The sequence below is a fragment of the Manis javanica genome, chromosome 2 (assembly GCF_040802235.1).
Source record: "Manis javanica isolate MJ-LG chromosome 2, MJ_LKY, whole genome shotgun sequence".
Taxonomy (NCBI): Eukaryota; Metazoa; Chordata; class Mammalia; order Pholidota; family Manidae; genus Manis; species Manis javanica.
In genome coordinates this window covers 66936277-66960306 of record NC_133157.1, presented here as the reverse complement: position 1 = coordinate 66960306, position 24030 = coordinate 66936277, and the positions used below count along the sequence as shown (strand labels likewise).

The 24030-nt window shown below is 42.1% G+C and overlaps 1 protein-coding gene across 8 annotated transcripts in view; it reads right to left on the bottom strand.

Moving 5' to 3' along the window:
• TJP2 (tight junction protein 2) overlaps positions 1 to 24030 on the bottom strand; it is a 108294-nt gene that overhangs the window by 61267 nt on the left and 22997 nt on the right. For 2 of the 8 annotated variants that reach the window (XM_017659044.3, XM_073228625.1), the window contains exon 1: positions 8937 to 9207. The exons of 4 other annotated variants lie outside the window; for them this stretch is intronic. In XM_017659044.3, coding sequence (XP_017514533.2) covers positions 8937 to 8996 — 60 coding nt within the window. In that variant the 5' untranslated portion in view covers positions 8997 to 9207. Of the gene's footprint in view, positions 1 to 375; positions 534 to 8936; positions 9211 to 24030 lie in introns of those variants that run through there. 2 more of the 8 variants (XM_036991224.2, XM_036991225.2) reach the window with 2 other exon arrangements.

The following is a 24030-nucleotide window of genomic DNA, read 5'->3' as shown; positions in this document are numbered from 1 at the left end:
GATTTGTAGAGGAAGTGACTGAAGCCCTTCAGAGAAACAATGCCATATGTGACAGAGAGACCTAAGGGCAGCATCCACACTCCTGCAAATGACTTAAGTCAGAGGACTGATTCTCAAGACGTGTTACAGGAAGAAGTCTTATGACTGCAGCGGCACCATGTTCTTCAGTGATAATAATGATACCAGTGACATATAATTACTGCCATCGGGTTGCCACTGCAACCCCAGGAGGCATCTATGCCATTTCTTGTTGGCTGGCACTCACCTTCCCTTACTCCCAGAGGCCAGAATCCCGTGACTCCCTAGCCAAAAGGATGCCGATGCAGTACACGTGTTTAAGATCTACAAAGATGAAGGGAAGCAGGTGCCACTTACTTTTCTTTTTCCTAGTGTTTCAGATCTAGAAGGATGAAGGGAAGCAGGTGCCACTCATTTTCCTTTTTCCTAGAGCAGCAGTTGTAGACCTCATAGACCTGAGCTTTGCAGCCATCTCCAAGTTCCCCATCTTTCTGGCCCCCTCTGGGCTGCAGAGGCTGAGAAGGTGGAAAGGTTTGTTGATGGTTCTGGCTCTGCAAGCACCAGCTGTCTAACTTCCTGTGGGGCGATTCTGAAAGCAAACTGTGGGCCCTGATTCTCATCCCTCCAGCCTTTTGTTCTATGGGCATCTAATTCCCTCCATTAAATCCCTTTATCCTTGAAATAGCTGGAATGATGTCTGTTTTCTTCCCTGAGCCCCAACTGAGAGGGCACATAATGCCCATTTTACAGCTGAGAAAACTGAACGAAGGGGAGTAAATTGCCTCAGGCCAAGCAAGGAAGTGGCAGGATGAAAGAATTCAAACCCAGGTCTGCCTGACTTCAAAGTTACAGAATGAAAGTTAAACATATCCCCACCCCAGGGCGTAGCAATTCTGCTCCTAGGAATTTACAGAAGAGAAATGGGTTTGCACTAGCCCATAAAACACAGCACTGGTGATTTTCGTAAAAACTTTATTCCTAACGGGAAAGAAAACCTGACAACCTAAATATCCATCAACAGAACAATGGGTAAACAAACTGTGGCAAATTCATATAAATGGAATACCCGTCAGCATCAAAAAGGAACAAAAGAAGCCAGGCACAAAATGGTGATTTCATTTCTACAGATTCTCTCAAAGCTGAGCAGAACTGTTCCCCGGTGAGAGAAGTCAGAAGAAAGGCTCACTTCGGGGTAGGATGCGATATTTGGAGAAAGTGGCAAGAGAACCCTCTAGAGTAATGGGAAGTCCCATTTTTTTATAGAGGAGGTGGTCACACATGTGAATACATTCATAGAAAAGTCTATCCAGAATCGTAGATTAATGATACCAAAAAAAAAAAAGTCCATCCAGCTCTGGAACTAGACAGTGGTGGTGGGTACACAGCCCTGTCAATGTACTAAATACCACTGAAGTGTACACTTTATTTTTTTCCCTTTTTTTATTGGAATGTAGTTGATATACAACATTATGTTGGTTTCCAGTGTATAGCATAGTGATGCAACAGTGATATACATTACTAAAGGTTCACCACGGTAAGCATAGTTACCCTCTGTCAAGCTACTGCATTATTATTAGCTATATTCCCTATGCTATACTTCCATTCCTGTGGCTAATTTATTTTATAATTTGAAGTTTGCGCCTCTTTATCCCCTTCATCTACTTTACCCTTAACCTACCCCCATAAATTATACGATTTTTAAATAGTTGAAATGGTGTATCTTATGTGTGTTTTACCCCCAACTCCCCTACCCACACACACACAGAACTTATCAAGCTCTCCACCTGAGATTTGTGCATTTCCCTGTATGTAAATTATACTACAATAAAACTAATAATAAAAATAATGATAAAGAAAAGCTTCAGTATGAGTAAGCAGGCTTGGGAAGACAGACCCTGGATACCACTGCTTCTATGGGAAGTTTTCTGTTTCAGGCACATTTCCTAACCTCGGTTCTTGGGTATATTGAATCTACCTTTCCTGCCCCTTCCTATCTCCTGACAAAGACATGTGCAAACTGTGCACTTAAGCAGTGTAAGTAGACTAAATATTTCTCCCAGACCTTTAATTATAATTTGAATTTAGGTTCAGCTGGGAAGAAGAACACTGATATTCAAGATGAGTTCAGTGCCTCTTCTTCCAATGTTGCCACTTGCCTGTTTTTAGACTCTTAACAATAACACCAGAAGGAAAAGCACATTTCCAGTTCCATTTCTGGAAAATATCAAAGGGTGTGTAAGATGCCACACATCTCTCTCCCCTCTTAAAACTCATCCAGACACTAAACAGACCAGCCCAAGAACTTTGGTGACAGTGAGTAATTAGACATTAGCTGGAGAACAATGAGGTCCTGCAAGAGTAACCAGGAAGCTCACCTTCAGCGTATTTATGATGCACAAATCAGAAAGGGCTCCCAGGTGCAGGCCTGCCTGCCACAAGCAATGTGATGACTCCTGGGAGAGACCACAGGAAAAGGGTTGTAGAAGGCTCCCAGTGTGCACCTTTACTGGGAAGGGTGGAGAGGAAGAGGCCTGGGCTGGGAGCAAGGAAGAGAACCCAGAACACACTGTGCTGGTACATTATTTAAGCTGCAACTGAATAATAGATCTTTCCATCGCTTCATGAGCTAAACAACTATAGAACTTGGGTTCTCAGTTTATCTTTAAAGAAAAATGCCTCTCAGAGAGAACCCACTGGATCTCTTAAGAGAAAAAAATAGACAACAAACATTTTTGTAAGGAGCATGGAAGCACTTTAAGATGACAAGGACTAATAGAAATGATTTAGTGTGTTCTCTAGGCTTTACACCCAAACACTTAGAATCTTAAGCACTGTAAGACTTCAGAGACTATCGTGTAACTTATTTTCCTATAAAGAAACCGAGAGCTAGAATTCCATGCCTTAGCTAAAGTCATCCAGCTAATTAGTGGTACAGCTTATATGCCACTACAGAAATGGTCTATACATAATTCTACAATTCTTTTTTTTTTACTCAAAAACTATCACCCACTCACTACATAAATGTCAGGAATCCACTCTTCTTGGTTCTCAATGAGTTACCAATTTACGTAACAAAGGCCGTTTCCAAATCAAGTGAATTCAATGTGGTAAAGAGTGGAGGTGTCTGGTGCCCTGCTGGCTCCTGTGGTTACGAATATGACTGACTCAGAGCAGGGAGGGGCTTGTGGCTGGGGGAAGTGACTGCCATGAGCAGATGTATAAGGTCTTTAATAAATACTGGTGTGTGCATGCTAACTAATCCCAGGCAAGAAGGAAACAGATTCAGCCTCAGTGAAGAAGGGTAAGGGAGGAACACGGCTTCTAAAAATGAGCTCACCAGGAAGTTCCTCCTGGGCTATTCATTCTTTTCAAAAACAGAAATGGTTAGTTTCGCTACTGAATTCCCTCAATTTCATTCTGCTTTGCCAGATATACTTGGGAGCAGGCTTCCTAGGGCTAGGAGTGGGCTAGCTGCCTCTCACGGTATCCATTGGCCTTCATTTTCATCATCGAGGTCCACCCACCCAGGGTCTCAGGTGCCGCTACTCTAAAAGGCACAAGAGAAACCCTGTAACCTGGAACTTGGAACACTTCCTTTAATACAGTGATAACAAATGGGTCTCAAGGAATAGAAACAAATAGCTACATCTGGAACATTATTTCCTCCTGGGTAAAGCAAATATCCTAGAAGCTGCAAGTCCTATAAGAGTTCATTAATTTCTGCTGATGACTAGAAAGCATTATTTTCCCTATTCACCTTCAACTCGTGACAAAATCTAGAGCATCTGCAGTGTTCTCTCCTCTCTATCAGCTTTTGTTTAATATAACAGTAAAGCTGTAAGTGGGTTTTAGTCATTATCTATTAATTACGGCCTAATAACAGCTACCCCAGGGAGACTACCCCAATAATTCTCTCTCACAGTGTACTATATATATATATATTCCCTCCAAATGCCCCTGATTTGTTTCTAACTATAAATATACAACTATATATTCAGTCTCATGCTAATATAGGGTGTCTACTATAATTAAAGGTTTAAAAGATGTATTTTTCTTGTGAACATAATGTATATATTTCACATGGCTAATTAAAGTCTACAATAGAAATAATAATTACCATATTAATTAATTCTGAAATCCATGTTTACATATGCACATAGGCAACATTTAGTAAATATTTGTATGCAAGGATGTGGTACTGAGATCTTTGCCATAATTAATGGTATAATCTGAAATTTTCTGGTCAGTCCACCTCCCCAAAACACAAATATCTTTATTCACAAAAATATACCAAGACTATTCTTTCACTACTGCCATTCCTGCATTGCCCCAAACCCTCCCCCACCATACACATGCGATGTTGGGAGAAGACACTATAAGCCATCAATATTCTAATTAAGCTAAATATTAATCTGAAAGTTAAACATTATTATAAAAATGTATATAGCTATGGCCTGCAATGTGAAAGTGATGAAGAAAATCCGCATTATATTTTTAAGGCTTTTAGCTTTAACCATCTGGCAGAGGACTAAACAAATATGGGTATTGGTTTAAAATGACTGAAGTACAAGTTACTATTTGAAGGCTTAGGATTTCTCATAAAAGGTACATGTACACACACACAATTAGGGATTTTGGCAACTGAAACAAAGTGTTTTCTATTCTGGTTTTATTCACCTATCATGAACGTGAACTTCAACTGTTCATTTTTCTAGGTCAAGGCAGGGTCACTTTTTTTTTTTTCCTATCTTGAGACTTGCAGTTCCTAGAAAATCCTTGTTAATGCCTATTTGACAGACCACATAGCTACATTTAAAAGATGTTAAATGCATGTACACGTGAAACTCTTCGGTTCTCTACATTACTGAGCCCCAGTAGATCATGAATGAGATAGGCTGGTTAACAGAGTTCTAAGTAATGCCAAAATACTGTCCCCCTCTGAATCTACCCTACCATAAATATGTTCTTGGACAAGAGCAAGATGCACACGTTAAGACATATAGTCTGTCAAATACAACTTTCCTAACTTTTCTCGGCCATTCTGTGTCCAACTTTCCAGATGGTATAGCCAACGTATGCCTTACTCTCCATAACTAAATGTCACACTCAATTTTTAAGCAGTATTTCTTACAGCTCAGACTTCAAGAACTATCTTTAAAAATGGCTTGTCTTATTCTCAGGCTGTTCATCCTGATAATTTACTCTTTTCCTTAAAAGGAACTCATTGTTATATTTACCACTTATTTTTCCCTCATATTAATCAATCTACCCATAAAACAAATGAGTCTGATGGCTGGCTTTATGTTTTGTAGTCCTTAAGTACAATATTCATGCACAGTAACTGAAAAATAGAACGTGCCACCTCTAAGTCTGCTTGCATAGCACATTCTGAGAAACACTTATGTTTTAAGGACAGCAGAAAAGCCAGAGAAAATGCTTAATTAACCTATTAGGTGTTTTTTCAGGATGATCGTTCTAGCCTCTCTTCTGAGCTCACAGGTTATGGAAGCTAATGAAGCTCTGGACACAATGGCTGGGTGGGTGATGGAGACACTAACTAATCCCCTTAAAAAACAGACTGAAACAGTCACCATCATAGGCAGCACTATGCAGGCCTGGCCTGGCTCTAGCAGTCAGAAGTCAAGTTCTAAGAAGTGCATTTCCTAATCAAGTTGAGAAAGTGAGAGCAGGCACTTTCCAACTCAGACTGCCTCTCACACAATTTTGTAGGTGGTGTTCAAGCTTAATCGACTGCTTTCCTAGGTAACCTTTAAACCTGGAACTCGCCATTACCAATACTGGATGTTAGGAACGAGTCCTTGAAAACTAGTTTCCATTGCAGTCCTCCAAAAAATTTTAATGATAATACCACCTCAGATCCTCATAAATTTGCTAGCCATACGACCTTCATCTAACAAGGTCATCATAAAAATCCCTGTGGAGTGAAGTTGGCCCTAAATAGTTTCAGGAATGATTTCATTTTTAACCTTAAAAAAGTTCACATGAACATTGAAGTTTTTAACCCACTAAATAGGTGTTAAATCTGACCTTTCAGTCTGTTTCTGACCCTGACCCTTGGATTTAGGATCAAAAAACTCAGTAAACCACCTGAGATAATAATTCTTTACCCACGCTTTTCTTCTCTCCCACATCTGTAGCAATCCCACCCTCCTACACACCATATCCCAAATCATTTTCCACAGAAAATGCCTCCTGACACCAAGACTGGCTAGTTCAAGGCCACTATGGACAGCAACTCTTGGCCCCAATTACTGCTTAGAGTCTAATCAATGAGGCATTTTATAGGGAGTCAGCTCTTACCCTAGACAAATTAATCTGTAGTCACAACTCCTTAACAGGATTTGCTTCAGAGATTAAGCAAGGAATGCACTGATGGCTCACATCCTTGGGAGAGGTGTGTTGAAAGTTTCCCCAGTGCAGCTGATTACCAACCCTTCCTAAGTTTTCACCCCACCTCTGCCACTCCCACACCTCATGCCACTCCCAAGACAAATCTATGCAACTTCTTAAACTATGGAACATACTACAGAACACAGAACTCAAGTGACCCCACCTAGTTTCAAGAACTTATCCGTGTCCTAAAAAGAAAACTTTCAGAAGAGAAAAGCCTTGCTGAACTCAAGTCACCGTTGAGATTTTATCAACCCCCTTGCATTCCCAGGCACTTCAGCAGAAGATAAATGGTTAGCTGTGACCTTTCATCAATGTACAAAGACCCAGATCAAAAGTCAAACAAATGTAGGCAGAAGTCCTTGCAAATGGCATTCCCCAGGGGGTAATGTTAAAATTCACTGGTCTTAAGCAGATGACAGCCTCAAACATAGTAATATTCCCTGTGGGGTGGGGGGTGGGGAGGAATGTTTACTGGGAAACTGGTTCACTTCGTTTAAGGAAAAAAATGAAGTCATTAATCCATTAGAGATTTCTTTGACATTTTTCTCAAGGTTCTCCTACTGGCATTCAAGGCCTTTCAAGAGTATAAGCAACTTTTTCCTCTTTCCTTCAGCTCTTGCCTTGACACCTACTCGGCATCTCCTACCTGTACTTCTCCAGATCCTTATTTACCTGGGACACAGCACTGAAGTTTTCAGGGCCCATTTTGGTTCTTATTACCAGTTATAGTTATAGGTTACTTAGCCACCAGTTACTTACACGTCAGGCAGCCTACATCATTTCACACAAACCTATGAGGTGGGTATTATCATCCCCATCTTCTATACTAATTTACACTGCGGTATCTGCTCAAATGCTGCCTTTTCTTTCCAAGTAAGAACCCCAGAGTAGTGCCTAAAGGACAGTCCCACCCTTTGTGTATTCCTGTACGTACAGCATGCATCTATACTACACATTCCCTCCCTCAGGTGCAAGTATCGCCACAGAGTGTATGCAGAGTTAAAACCACTGTCTAAAATTTTCAGATGTAACGACTCTTGAAGGCAGAAGGTGAGTCTTGCTCATCTCCCTACCTGCTGACAGTGACCAGCACTGCAGTAGGTGCTCATTAAATTATAAGCTGCGTCATCCTGAAAAAAATTACACCAGCATTTCAAGGAAAATAGTTCCCCTTCATCATTCTCTGGCAGCAGCTGTGAAAAAGCTCAAGAAACACCTCAAAAGTCACTGGTGCCTTAATAAAGCACTTCCTTCTCTATTCTTCCTAGAGAGGGGAAGCTCCAGGATCCTGCCCACATTTCTATAGGAACTCATCAGAGTCGTAATTACTTGCCTGCTTCCTCCACAAGACAGTCAGAGAGAGCACACTCTTACCATTGGCATTCCTCACACTGAAGTGAAGCTGTTGATGAAAATGTATTGGATAGCCAAATGTCATTCTTTCAGGCAGGATATTAAATGGCACTATGTTACAAATGCAGTTCCTTCTACTAACTCCTTCCCAGGTGTGCATGTTAACAGACGTTACCCACAGACTCTCTCAGGAATGATCCTGACAAAGAGGACCTGTTTCTCCCAAAGTGATTGTCAGCACACCCAGCTCAAAAAAACCAAAAGATCTGAAGAAAAGGGCCTCTTTCCCCCTCTTTTGGGATTTCCCTCGCCTGAAGGAGGGGGTGTGGGATAGCAGGGCAGTTTCTATGCTGGGATGAGTTTCCGCTGGGAACTGTAAGGAAACCACAAGTATTACTCAGGCCAGACAGCTGCCAAGAAAGCAGCGCTGCCTCAGAAGTGAAGCTAAAATAGAGGTGGGAGGCTGTATTCCATTACTAAGCCCTGGAGTATTCACTCCCGAGTTCGTCCACATTTCAAGAATGTTAAAACCCTGTAGTCAAAACCCTAAGTATTTATGACTCAAAACTACCGTGTAGAAGCGGAAACTTGATAAAATAAGTCATAAAGGAAAAGGAATTGGCGATAGGTGAGGTAATACCTGAGTAGAAAGCATCTCTCACCCCCTTTTTGTCGCTTCTTCCAAAACCCCATCCCCACTCCCTACTGAAAATTACTCATACTGCAGAGGCTGCTGATTAAAAGGGAAAATGAGGCTCCTAGTCTCTAAAGAGGTGTTTGTCTCAAGCGTACGTCTGTAACTTTGCATCAGATGGAGTTAGTTTTTAACAGAAGGAAAACACAAAGGCAAACAGCAGGAGACAAAACAGGCAAAGCAAGATGACTCCAAGGTAGCAGAGGACCAGCACAAAGTTCAAGACGGTCTTCCCTACTTAATCTGAAACCCGAGTGACTTTAGAGGGGAGAAAAGGATCCTGGAGTGCTGGCGGCCATGAGCGGCCACCCCCTTGCGGTGAAACCTATCCGTGCCCCAAGCCCCACCTCCAGGTGGAAGAATTCCCCCTACCTACAGCGCAACACAAACCCCACCATGCGTCCACGCTCACTGCCCGCCGCGCTTCTCCCAACCGAGCGGACTCGAGGGCACTTACACGCAGCCAACCTGACAGCTCCCGCCGCGGTGGGAACCCGCGATCCCCTCGCACCGGCATCTCTGGCGCGGGTCCGCGTGGGCCCCACTCCTCGTGCTAGGCAAAGCTGGTCAGTCCTCGGCCTGCAGCGGCGGCCGCCGAGAAGCCGACCCGCCGGGCCCACCCCTTTGTCCCTCCTCCCGCGGCAGCGGCGTCAGTCGGCCGCCCGCCCGAGCGCAGCTCCTCCGCGCCTGCCGCGCGGCCCGGGAAATTCTCAAATGGGCCGCTACCACCCCCGCGCGCCCCGGAGGGGAGGGCTCTCCGGCGCGGCGCGACCGAGGCTGAGCGGCCTGCGGCCCGCACCCCTCACCCTCCCCCGGCCGGCCCGATGGTTCGCTCCGCGGCGCGCCCCCGGGCCCGCAGGTCCGGCCGCGGGTGCGCGCTGGGGAAGCGCAGCGAATTCGGAGCGCAGCCGCGAGCTGGGGGCCGGCCGTCCGCGGGCTCTGTCCTTAAGGTCGCGCGTGCATACTGCACGGACACGTTTGGGAGAGGTTTGTAGAGACTCAGTTCTCTTCCGAAAGGAAGAACTGGAGAGCCCCCAAAGTTTCCTGTCCTGCGTAGATGACTGCCCAGCCAGACACACAAACACGGCCTGAAACTCTACTTCTCTCAGCTCAGCAACACATTACCCGAATTCCGAGGGCATAAGATGTTCGTGTAAAGTAATAAAAAATGACTTTTGAGGAAAATATATACTCCAGGTTATGTTTGGTACATGTCCAACAACTACAACAGACTGAAACTCCTCTCTCATTGTCAGCTTTTAAAAGGCTACAGATAGGTCACAAATGCTTAGCCGGCAACATTCATTTACTTCAACTAAGTCCATGTTTTAGAGTCTTCTCTGGGCAAAGAAAGAACTGCGCCAGAAGAGGAAAAGCTTCCTTAATTTAGGGGCATGTAAACTGCGGAGGACCAAAATAAGTACACTGATTAAAAATACAATTTGGTGTTTGAAATCTTTGGAAACCACGTTTTAAGAGAGAAGCGCGACCCACATTTGCTCTTCCCTTCAATTGAGAAGCATAGTCGGCTGAGGATCACGAGTAGAGTAAAAGGTAAATGGTCTGGTCTGACCCGCTGAAGAGATACAAATGCTGGGCTCTCTCCCTTAAAACTTGCTTCACTTCCGGCCTGACCACAACAAGTCTGACAGTATATGTGGAAAAACAGGTCTGGCAGATGCCTCTGCGCAAGTGTCCGGCTTCTGGCCGCCTTTGGTGTAACTATGTGAAAGCCTCTGAATGAAAAACTCTGTGAGCCCCGTTTCCCATTTTCCTTCAAGTCTCCACACTTGGAGGTTTTTAGTTGTATTCCTGATGTAAGGTGTTACTCTAACCTAAGCACCACACTAAAAAATATTTCCTAAATTAGGTGTTGTGACTAATAACAACGACAGCATTTGTGAACCGGCGGCACCTTAGTGATGTTAGCTTGCACCACGACCTTTAAAAAGAAAGAAAGGAATCAAGAGCGGAGCAATTACACGTGCTGAATGCCTTTTCTCTCTAGAGTTGTATTGTCCAGTATGATAACCACTTGCCACATGTAGGTATTTAACACATTTACATTTGAATTAGTTAAAACTAAGGGAAATTAAAATTTCACTTTCTTAGTCACAACAGTCTAATTTCTGGTGTTGAGCAGCCACATGTGGCTGACTACCATAAGAACAGTGCAGATACAGAATATTTCCATATTGCAGAGAGTTTTATTGGACTACACTGCTCCATATGAAACAGTCATACTAGAGTATTCTTCTGGCACAATGCCTGATGTATACAGCAACACTCAATAGAAAAATGATTCCACTGATACACTAGCATTGCTGGTAGCGGTATAAATAAATTTAACTCTTTGGAGAAACAATAGTACATATTTTTCACATGTGGAGCTGTACATTTGAACCCCACTCCTAGAATTCGTTTCTCCCAAGAACTTCCATCCAACAAGTAATTACGAACACCTTCTTCAAGCCAGCACTGCCTGATACAAAACTTAGACCCTCACCTCAGGGACGTCAGTCGACTGCAGTAATCAATAAATAATAAAACAGTGTGTAAGGGCTGAGATTCTTGGCAGGCTCAGGGTGGTCTGGGGGCTCTCAGGAGGGGTTCCTCACCCAGACTGGGGGCGATGGGGTTTAGGGAAGGCTCTCCAGAGATGGGGTTGCTTACACATTCTAAAAGATGGGTAGGAATGAGTTTGTGAGACTAAAAGGGGGAAAGCTTTCCAGATGAAAGGAATAAATACCAAGTGGAGAAACAAAGAAGGAAGGAACCACGGGTTTGCTATGGGGGTGCCAGGAGATGAGGCTGCCAGGCAAGCAGACGCTATATTCTACTGCAAACACAGCAGAAGTGGAATTAGAATGTCGTTCTATAAAGACCGTCCTGTCAGGGTCTTGGAAGATGATCTGGCCAGTGGGGTTGGGGGAAAGGCTGTCAGTAGGAATGATGAGAACAGCAAAAAATGCATTTTTTTGTGGGAATGAAGGTGAGAGATGACATGGTTATGAAGTTAGACACGTTAGACAACAGAGAACCAATTCAAGAGAAATTAAGGAAGTGTAATCAGCAGGCTGGATGACTGCTTGATTAGATATGAGGTAAGGAAGAGGGAAGTGAGTCTTAGATGACTGTCAGGCTTCCGGCTTACTTACAGGTAGATGATGGTGCCTTTTACCAAAATAGAGAACACAGGAGTGGGAGCCGATATTGGGAAGGGCTTCAGGGGGGATGGTGAATTTTAAGGACTGATTGAGTTTCAAGGGCTATGGGTCACCCAGGTGGAGATATTCAAGTGTCTAATATGTCCTGGGCATTGATGAGAATTTGGGGAAAGAGATCTGGGAGTCATCAAAGTATCAAGAAGGCTGAAGTCATGGGAGGAGGTGAGACTATACAGAGACAAGGTGTAGACTGAGACAAGAGTGGCATAAGGATATAGCCCGTACCTGGGAATGCCAGTATTTAAGGGGGCAAGCTCAAGTGCCCAGGACAGAGAACAAAGGGAAACTTCCAGAAAGGGAAGAAAAAACCCTCTGGAGCAGAGTGTCCAAAAAGTCAAGGAAAGAATGAATTTCCAGGAGGGGAGAAAGCCAACAACGTGCAACTTTGAGGAGGTCGGTTAAGATAGGAACAGAAGATGCTAAGAAGAGGACCAGTGCTCTTCTTGGCCAGAGCTGCTTCAATGGAAAGATGGAACTGGAGGTTAGATCACTGGCAGGTGAGGCAGCACAGCATTGTGTGCCTATTTATAATAATGCAAGATGGAAACCATCAATATCCAATGTGAGAGGGCTATTAAATGACACCAAATCAATTGAAATGGCACAGTAAGCTGTCACTTAAAATTGTAATAAGGAAGTCTATATAGCAACAAGGAGAATAATGATCCAAACAATCAAAAAAAGAATACAAGTCTTATTTAGCCTATAATGACCACAATGAAGAAATTATGAAAAATACATAAAAGAATTGGAAAGCATAGAGGAACATGATTGATGAAGGATAGGACTGTGTGTATTTTTCATAAATCATAGTTATTGTTTGTGCAATAGACTTTTTTTAGCACTTTTCACTCTGCATTATAATGTCTTTGAAATAAGTTGGCTAGAAGATCTCAAACAACTGTGATAAACTAACATTTTTAATAAGACTTTCTCAAGAATAAGATTTGGGGTTATATATATACACACACACACATTTACATATATACACATAAATGTGCATATACACATATATATTTGAAATATGGTTATAAAATATGGTCATTAAGTTGGAACAAAGGAATCTGACATTCTAGAGTTTACAGGTTAACTGAGCAATTCAGCTGGTTTGTACACCGAATGGCAGACTGAATCATAAAGACACCCTCCTTCAATAAACATTTCTTGAATGCCTACCATGTACCACAGGGTACATGTAGAGAAAATAAAGGTAACATATAATGGGGGCCTTGCTCACAGTGTGATGGAGACCAAGACATGTAAACAAATGATGATGATGTGGAAGAGCTGCTCACACACAGGTCTGACTGAAGTGCAGGGGCAGCAGTTAAAACTCTGTCCGAGGGAGGGGCCCTTTCCAGGACAAAAGGTCTGGCTTCCCATCCCCTTCCCAGCAGGTAGGGGCTTCTCTCCGGGCCTCTCCCAGCCTTCTCAGTCCAACCAACCATAACCACAACCGTGCATATTCACTTAAGGACTCCTTACGCGGACAGCTGGCACAAAATAACACCCAGGACAGAGGCTTCAGAAGTTCTGCTCTGCCTCCCATGCCTTGACTTTTAAGTTATTCCATATTACTCTTGCTCACTTTGAAAGTTTGTTAAAGAGCTCTTCTTTTTAGGGGTGTAGGGAATGGGGAGTAGAGAGACTGGCATCCCATCCCCTTCCCAGCAGGTAGGAAGCTACCTAGCTTCCTAAATCCTTAGTTTCTAGTTAAAGACTGCTTTCTCGTATATGGAAGAGACAGCTTGTATAGTATATGGACCTTCTAGCACCATATATATTCCCACATGACCCCCCAAGCCCTCAAGGAAAACAATCTTTTGAGAGGCTCCTTATTCAAATCTTTTATCTCACTCTATAAATATGATACAATGAAACAAAGTTGACTTCAAGTTATAGGTTTGTGAAGACTGAAGACAGCAAATTATTTTCAAGCTATCCTTTTTAGCACTTAAAATCACACAAACTAAAAGATGAATGCATTATAAACCACTAAAAAACTCTCAGGCTCTAATTCCATCTTTCCAGCAACTGAGGAGTCTTGCTTTCCCTTTTTTGAAACATTGTCTCCAGTTCACTGGGACTGGGGAGAATGGGTGGGAAAGGAGGGATAAGCGGGGAAAAGGGGCATTATGATTAGCACACATAATGTAGGGGGGGGCATGGGGAAGGCAGTACAAGACAGAGAAGAAGTGATTCTATAGCATCTTACTACGCTGATGGACAGTGACTGTAATGGGGTATGTGGTGGGGACTTGATAATAGGGGGAGTCTAGTAACCATAATGTTGTTCAAGTAATTGTACATTAATGATGCCAAAATCAAAAATTTTTAAAAAGCACTAAAAAAACCCAAAAACCTTGCAGCCTGCCTGTCTTCAGGATTGCTCCCTTATCTCAATATTAGGTGGAAAGAGCAGAAAGTTGCCTCTAGTTTGCTGCTCTTCAAACAGGTTCAGATATCTACATTTTAGTGTCTCAAAGAACAGTACCAATTTTCACATAGCCACTCTTCTACTCAGTAAAGTACGTAACCTCAGGTGTAACACTATTTACACTGTCCCATAGTTAACAAAAACAATTTTCATTTTTGTTAATTTTTTAGACCAGTGAGTTTTTGAAAAGAAGCATAACATGTTCATTATAAAACAGTCAAATCTAAATTCCTAATAACCATCTTAACATTAAGTGAATATTCCAGACATATACATATATAGGGATAGGAGATGAGATGGATGACCTGCCTCAGAGACCAGAATAATTTTAATAAAAATGAGATCCTACTACAATGTTATTTTAATTTAAAATAGTAAATAAGATTCTTTTTGAAACTGACTAGGGGAATAAAAAAGAAACTTGACTGAAACAGAAAATAATTCATGAACATAATTTTTTCTTCAACATGAGTCCCCAAAAGAGCATCTAAAGAGAAAAGAAAGATTTAATTTCCTCCAAAAAAATCCTCAGTGGTGAGCTGCCAAAGACACTTCTAAAGTAAAGCAAACCTATTATGAAAAGCATTCCAAGATATGAAAAAAATTCCAATTTTTTAATTTATAAAAAAAGTTGCATGTTTTCATTTTAGAGAGTTTCTCTTCTCCCCAGAACCTGCCTCTTTGTTACAGTCTCCCAGGAACAAGTCCTGCCTCACCACCTCTCCCAATCCATTCTTCCCAGCAGTTGAGTGATCTTTTCACAAGGCAAATCAGATTTTGTCACTTCTATGCTTTTAAATCCTCAAAAGGTCATCAATCCTAACAGGTGAATGTTGAAAACACAATGTCACTCATGTGAAACCTTCATAAGATTGTATATCAATGATACCTTAATTAAAAAAAAAACAATAGAAGAGAGATGAAACAAGTCAGAGGAATTTCAACTTCTAAAACATTATGATATACAAGGATAGACTAAGAAATCTGATTTCAAATAATCTCTAATGTTTTTGGAATGTTTTTTGTGAATACGTAATTTTCTTGCTATATGACAAACAGAACAAAAATGTCAGGTCTATATCTACTGTAATCAAACAAAGAATCATCGTTATTCAATGGTAATCTAAACATAAAAAATCTGCATTCTAGTGTCACAGCTATTATTAACAGAATAGGAAATGGGACCTTGATTTTCCAAATTCCTTTTATCTAAGAAAGGATGCGTGATTGTATTACTATTTTTTAACCTATGTGCAACTTTTCATTTTTTAAAAAATTAATGAAACAAATAAATGCTGTGCAAAGACAAAAAAAAAGGTCATCAATCCAAACTGCTTTCATGGCCACTGTTACAGGCTGAGTGTTTGTGTGCCCCTCCATCCGCCCAAGAGGCAGGAACCTCTAACCCCCAGTGTGGGGCATTTGGAGGTGGGGCCTTGGGGAAGCTATTGAGGGTAGGACCTCATGAAAGGAGTTGTGGCCTTATAACATGAGAGAGGTCGCTCCATGCTCCTGCTCCCCAGAAAGGCCACATGAGGACACATGGAGAGGAGAAGGTGGCTGTTTACAAGAAGGCCCTCACCAAGAACCAAATCTGTGAGCACCTTAGTCTGGGACTTCCCAGCCTCCAGAACTGTCTATTGTTTAACCACCCAGGCTATGGTACTCTGTTGTAGGGCCTAAGCTAACACAGCCTCCAAGTCCTCTGTGAGTTGACCCTGCTGCTTCTCCACACTCAACTCGTCCTGCCCTCTCCTAAGCTTACTGCATGAAGCCATCCTGGCCTTTTTTGGTTGCTTTCGAGATGCTGCCAAGCTCATTTCTGCCCCACAGCCTTTGTTCGAGCTTCCATACCTGGACCACAGAGCCAGCTCCTGCTTAGCTTAGATTTCTCTATCTAAAATAGTAGACATCCCTGAGGTGGCTAGCAGGGAGCCATATGCCCTAAGGAGACAGCAAGTTTAAGTTAAAGCAAGGAGATGGAGTCCAGCTGAGTGTTTTGCTTACTGGGAAAGCATTTCAGTGAGCACAGTGCAGGGGTATGAAAAGGGGGCTTGGTGGGGGGCAGCAGGCAGTCTGGTTAGGGTAAGGGAAGCCTGGAAGGGGAAGAAGCCCAAGAAAGCAAAGGAGCCTATTAGCCACTTCTTTCTCTCTAACTTTATTATTATTACTACTGGTATTGGTAATACACTGGCAGGGATGTTGTTATTACCACAATGAAAAGATGTGTGAGTACAAAAATGATGAAATCATGAGCAGTCAGACCTACTGCAAGAGAGTTTTCAGTTCTCAATGGATGGTGCCTTTCTAGTAACTCTCTCCTCTCCCTGCCAATGGTACAAATCCCAAACCCTGACATAACCCAGCAGTGTCTCTGGTCTTGATGGGTTTAGCTCGCAACCAAGCTGACAAACGAATTAGCTGTGCAACTCAGAGTCAGCTGCAGGCTGATGGATTTTGCATCTGAGGAGGCCCTGGGCTTGGGGAGAGTTCTGGTTGGAAGGAGGCAGCTGTGTCTGGGCTGCCCCCATGGGGCCAGGCTGCCTGTGTGCAGACTCCTAGCACACTTACAGGGTGGGTCTGGGTATGCTCAGTGGGCAGGCAAGGTCAAGGCGCACTCAGCCTGGTCAGCGAGCAGGAGTTTGGGACAGAGCATAATCCAACTCGAGGCCTATGGGCACCTTTTGAGGCAAGACCCAGTCTAGACAGAGGCTTTTAGGGAAACTGCTCTGCATGCAGAATCCTCCCTTCCAGGCAGGGAGCCCTGGGCCCTCAGAGACACTGTACTCAAGTTTCAATAGCCTTTATCATTTTACTAGTGTTTACACTGCAGAGTATATGAAATCTACACTCTTTTCAGGGACAGGTGCCACTTGTTAATTCTCCATTAAAAAGAAAAAACAGAAACAGTGATTAAACAATGACTGATTAAATGTACATTATATACCAAACATCTTTCACTTCATGTAAACCCTCACAGCCCTATGGATTTGGTATGATCGCCCTGCTGTAGATGAGGAAACTGCACTTCAGAGAGGGCAAACCACTTGCCCTGGTCATCGCAGAGGAGGTGGTCAGTGAGACTCCAAACCCCAGACTGTAGGATTAGAGTCCGTTCTCTCATCACCGCTCTTGGGCCTCTGCTCACAGCCTCTGCTGCAGCAGGACAACTGCACCAAGCCGGGTGAGGGGAGAGGTGGGTCCTCTGTTCTCGTTTTCCTTCTGACTCCTTTCAACAGAACTCAGAGGTTTTCTGCTGAGCAAACAATGTCTGTGAAACTCTTCCTGTGCAATATTAAAAAGGTAAATGCCATTTGACTCCAGTCGATGAGTTAATTAATGGGAAACCTTGAAGCAAATATGATTCTGATGTTTAACTGAATTTTAGCACTCCCTCTCCTTAAATAAACACTTAAGATTAACACTTTAACAGAAGTTCAACATTTCACAAAGTAAAAAGGTCCTCATCTCATGGGCAAGGGAGCAAACCTAAGGTCAGAGAGGCCCAGGGAACTGTGTGTGAGAAACGAGTCCTCCAGGAAGCCAGGGGGTGCCTCTTGCAACATGTGAATTGCTCTAAAAAATCATCACCAGAATCCTCTGCCCTAAGAATTCAGTATCCCTGATCAACACAGATTAAAGTTACTTAAGAGTCTCCCAGATTGTCAAAGAATTCTCAGTCCTGAAAGGCATCTTTGAAAAAATGCTGCACAAAGATACTTTTCCAGGGCAGCCGTGCAAATTAATGCAGGCCTCTTAAAACAAAAGAAGCTGGACCTGGAAAAGACACTTCCTGGCGGCATTCAATAGAAATGGAAAATGTGGCTCCTAACATTTATGTTGCCATGGGACCAAGTCCTAAATTTCTCTGATGATAAGAATCACCTGAGGCACATGGAGTCCCTCTCCTGAGATTCTCAGTCAGTAAGTCTGAGAAAGGGCCTGGGGAGTTTATATTTTGAGCATGCACCCCCAGACGAGTCTCATCATCAGGGAGGTCTGAGAAATCCTGCCAAAGGGACACTTAACTGCTGTTGCAATTCTCTGATGCAAAACAGAGAGATTACATTTTGAAGGCAGGTGAAATATTTTGAAGGTCAGAAAATAAGTCTCTATTTGCAGAATGTCCTTGGTTTACAGAAGAAAGGGTCTGGTCCTGTAATTCTTTTTGTTATGTTTATTGACATAGATATTTGTATACACACATATGTGTATCTATTTATATACTTAAATGTATTTTTTCACTTGATATTGATACTTGTTTATATAACCAAACCATACAGTAGATAATAAAAGAAGTAGTGAGCTGCAACTGAACTATCACCACTCAGAGCAAACTACTGTTAGTAACTGGACAAGCATCCTTCCAGGGACCTGTATGCAAGTAAACATGTCGATGTCAAATACTTTACATGCCTAGGGCTGTGCTAGACTTTGCCACCTCTTATTTCCATGTAAAAATACTGCTTGACTATTTTTTTATGGCAATATAGATTTATAGCATCATTTTCCTAGCTGCATAATATTCCATTTGTATGACTACACAATAGTTTTCTGAATACTTTCATTCAAAGGTCTTTTAAAAACTGATATAGAGGACAAGGAAAAAATCAGATAGATGATACTCCTAAGATTTATCTGGCACAGATAATGAGGAAAAAAGTAGCTTGTTAAGGCTCAGGCAGAATCTCTATGATGAATATAGTATAGATAGTAGATAGTAACCTATAAATGTGTTAAGCAGAATAAATGGAGCATTTGTGTGTTAAATATAGATGGAAAAAATGAAATGAGAGTGTTAAAAACAGAAGGAGATGGAAGAACAAATTAAATCTTAAATGATATTTAATAAAATATTGACAAATATCTAACATAATTGTACTTATTTAGATACAATAAAATGTAATCATATAAAATATCTTATAATTTGTACTCTTAATATTTCCTACTTAATGAAATATTCATAATATATAATAAACCCCAGTTCCTACATGTAACCTTCAGATTAGCAGTTGAATCATCACTAATTTGATCACCCATTAGTGAGACCCCTTGTGCCTACTTCTGGCCCCAAGTATATTCTTCCCTGAAATGCAGAGAAAACAGATCACTGGTGAGCTACCACTATTGGCCAGGCCTACCTGCCCCACATCCTTCTGAAAGAGCAAACATGTGGTGGCTTCAGACACATTCTACTTGCTGAGATAATCTCTACTCTGGCCTTTGTGACCACACATCATTGGGAAAGCTAACAGAGCAGAGAGAAAGGATATGTGAACAATGCAAGCACAGGGTCCCTGAAGTGTGAACCTTTTACCCCATCTGTATCCTAAACTAATTATGTTGCCATGTTCTTTCTCCGCTGGCTTCTTGCTGTGTGTTTTCAAGTTGAATGAATCGAATCAGGTGTGTGACTGGAACATCTGATTTTTGTCTCTTGAGTCTTTGTGTCCCATGATTTCTGGAAGGTCTTGCCTGACAGTGTTCTTGGGGACTAAGACTGCATTAAGCTCATTTCCAAAACTCCTAGAGTAATGAAGAGAAGCAGGGCGCAGAGCCATAACAAATAAGATTAGGTTTATAGAAGGTACATCAAATTCTTTGTTCATCTAGGATGTGAGGGTAAGGTTAACACAGATTGAAATCTTTCAATTCCAGGAATGTGAGGGATTTTCAGCTTCTCCTGCCTCTGAAGTTATGATCTAAGTTTTAAAAAAATGAAGCCATGTTTATTTCCAAGGGATTCAGAGCTGAGATCTACATTCCACACACTAAATCACATCAACAAAGTGTTTTCCTATTTTTTTTTAGAAGTAATCTTAGCTATTATGCCCAATAACACTTTATTCATTATTCATCTTTTCTCTCCCTGATCTAGGTCTACCTCTGCTGGAAACCCCCTCCAGTTGCTAAAGTATTTTCATTCTTGTTGTCAGTCTTGGGAAAGCACCCCTCTTTCTTGTCACATTTCTTATGCCGAGCTAAAGCCACGACAACAGACTTAACTTTAACATATTACACACCCTCTTTCAAAGCATGTTTATAGAATTATTTTAGTAACTAGACTTCAGATCTGAAGTAAAAGTAATTATACAGATATAACAATGTTGATTGTTTGAATATCAGTAATTATATTTCAAGTATCAATATCAAATGTTAAGAATGATTGTAAACAATTATGTATATTTTCTCAAAAATCAGTAAATTTTTCAAATATAAATATAATTATGGTAAGGTGGGAGAAATCCTGTCTAGGGTGTTTCATCTAATCTCACTAGACAGCCAGATTACCTCTAAATGCATCAAAATTCTGGCTGAATTGAAAAGCGCTGTCACCAACCCCTCCACTGATGACAATGTGATGAAGCACCAAAATTGGGGCCCCAGTGATGATACCCCTCCCAACCAGAAGCTAGTTGCAAATTCTTTATCTCAGTTTTATCTGGTTAATGAGAATCATAAAATAAGCCCCCTCTGCACTGGGGCTAATATAGGCACACAGGGCAACTACCATCTAGGGAAGACCCTTCCCCACGTACAGTTCCACCAGCAGTGTAGTGCCCTGCCTATATGGCATCTGACCCCTCAGTTACAGGACCCCTCAGTGGCTGGAATAGATGAAGAAGAAAAGAAGGGCAGGTGGTGGTAAGGAAAACAGTTAAGTATAGAGAATCCTCTTAAGAAATTTGGTTGTGAAAAGTGAGAGAGAGGACTCTAGGTTTGTAAGCCCCTAGCCATCTTTGAATTCTTAGGTTCTGGATTCTCTCAAATATGCAGAAGTGTAATTAAATTTATGTTTCAGAGCCTAGCTTAAGTACTCATCTATGTGCTCTACTTAAAATACCTAGATAGCTCAGATTTCCAGAGATAGGCCAGATGGGCCACCACTTTGTCTTGCTGATTTCAGGAGCAAACTGTGTACTCAAATTTTTGCTTGAAAAACACGTTAGGCTGTAACTGAAGCATTAAAAAATAAGAATAAACCCTTCTTATTTTTATTTTTCTCCCACTTAAATTGTATACCAATTTCTCTTGATGTAAGTTTGCTTGAATTGCTAAAATGACAAAGTCTTTGTAGATAAGTATTTGGAGCAATGTTCTCTCATCTTAAATACTTACAGAGAAATATATGCCATTATTGTGTGACTACTCCCAAAACTACCTGTCTGAAATCTTTATGGCTTGCCAATTAAGCTGTTTAAATCCCTGAATGCAGAAATAATTGCAAGTAAATACACTTATAATACAAATTTAAGGAGTAATCCCTTATTAGGTTAACACATTGTTTACAAACTTTGTGGCTGGTTTGAGAAGGAAATTAAGACTAGGACATCCATACTCTGATAAACTGTGTATTTGTAAGTATTTAACATTTTAATAGCAAAAAGAACAAATCATCTTGAAAAATATAGCCCCTTTCTTTCATGAATTTTAAATGTTTCATATTCTCTAATAATTTCCCACAATCTCCTTAAACAGATAAAAGACAGAGAAAACTAAAATATAAGGATATCTTATCCAGAAACTCAAGGACCAGAAACCAATAGGCTAGCGGCTTGTTTCCCTGATCGCACCACAGCTTTTCCCAGTGAGCCACAGGGAGAGAGGGCAAAAACAACAGAAAAATGCTAGAGGCCAGTAAAGCGCTGGATGAAAGAGCACAGTTGTGAAGTCACACAGGCCTGGGTTTCAACAAGGACTGGTTCTGCTGCTCCTTAGGTTTGATCTATGACACTGCCACTATTTAACTGTTTTTGACCTATAAAAATGGGAATTGTGTATGATGTGGCCTAATGGTTGTGTGATTTGGGCAGCTTACCTAAATTCTCTAAGCTTCTGATCCTCCATCTGTAAGATGGTGTTACCAATTGTATTGTGGGTCCCCCTGAAAAATTCTTATGTTAAAGGACTACTATTAGCTCAGAATGTGACCTTATTTGGAGCTAAGGGGTTTACAGAGATAATTAAGTTAAAGTGAGATCTTTAGGGTGGGCCCTAATCCAGCATGACTGGTGTCTTTTATAAAGAGGGGAATTTTGGACACAGAGACAGACACTTACAGAGGCAAGCTGCAGCGAGAGGTGTGAAACAGATCTTTCCCTCATAAAACCTCTCAAGGAACCAACCCTGCCAAAGCCTGATTTCAGACTTCCAGCATCCTTAGCTGTGAGAAAATAAATTTCTGTTGTTTAAGCCACCCAGTCTGAGGTACTTTGTTACTGCAGCCCTAGGAAACCAACACAAATTGGGATTATGTCCTACACCTCATAGGGTAGGTATGAGAATTAAATGCCATAACACAGGTGAAACATTTAGCACAGATGGAGAAGACAAGTACTGACTCTATTGCATCTTACTACACTGATGGGCAGTGACTGCAGTGGGATGTGGGGGGGTGTTGATAATATGGGTGAATGTTGAAACCACAAAACCACAATGTTGTTCATGTGAAACCTTCAGAAAATTGTATATCAATGATACCTTAATTAAAAAATTATAAATTAATTTTTTTTTAATTAGCACAGCATGAACCACATTATAATAAGCATCCCCCAAAACATAAAGCTTTCACTGTTTTTACGATAGGCTGACTCTTCACTTCATACAGGAATTACCAAGGGAATTCTCACCATAAGCTTAACTTTTCTTCCAGCCCAGTACAGCAACTCCACATCCCTTTGATGTATGCCCTCTGCTCCCGAATTCCCCTCCCTCCTTTGCACACCAGGCCAACAACTTTTCATCCGGAGGTTGCCTCTCAAACTTCACCTCCCCCAGGAGGCCTCCCACCCTCAGTCACTGCCTCAGGCCTTCTGCTCACATCCAGCGGATGGGGTGAGGACAGAACTTCTCACACAGCAGTGCAATTACCCATTCCAAATTAGATACCTAAATACCCCAGAGGATGAGCACCTTAATATTCCTCTCAGTTTCCCTCAGGCAGTGCTGTGTGAGATGCTCAATAAATGTGTGGGGAAATGGCTGCTCACCACATGTAGGGAAGCTAGCCACACACACCATCTAAAAACAAGCCTATGCTCTAAACCAGCTGTCTAGTACTTGCCAGGTTAGTGGTTCTCAAAGTGTGGTCCAGAAACCAGCAGGACGGCCTGGCTGGGAACTTGTTTGGAATGGAAATTCCTGGGCCTCACCCCACACTGACTGAAGTAGAAACCCATAGGGTAGGACCCAGAAATCTGTTTTAACAAGCCCTCTGGGTGATTCTGGTGCACCAAAGCTCAAGAACTACTGCTCTGAGTCTATGCAATTCAACATGAGGAGGTCTGGCTGCTGGTGGGAGTTCCCAGGTAGTCCTCTACACTGAGGAGCCCTTAGGGGAGATGGGACTGAGGGGCTCCCAGGTGCACTGAAGTAGAAGTTTTAAGCTTTCACCTTCAGACTTTTCTAGGCCCATGCTATAGGATGAGTCTATGGAAACTGCACAGTGTCAGGACTGCCTAACAATGAGAAGCCATGTGAGGCTCTTCCCAGACTCTAAGATCCTTCTTGAGAGCAAAGAGGTAAAGATGATTTTGCCAAGTCAGGAAGGTGATTCATCAAAGTAGCAAAAGACAAGAATGGGGCAAATAGGGCTCTCTGGAGGAGCTCCAAGATGGTAAAGGTGGGTCAAATGGGGCAGAGGCTGAAGATCAGAAACCACAGGTCAAGGGCTTGCTTCTCCAGGGACCCTCCTCCCCTGCTGCCAGACATTGCTAATGGATCACAGCATTCTTGGTCAAACTTGGGCAGCACCTACGACTCCTTAACTCCAGATAGCCACTATCCGTTGATCAGAACTGGCCCCAGAGAAAAACCTGTTTACAATTCTGAGTTTAGGGGTTAATTCTTCAACTTCTGTAGAGTCGGTATAACTTAGTTCATAAAGT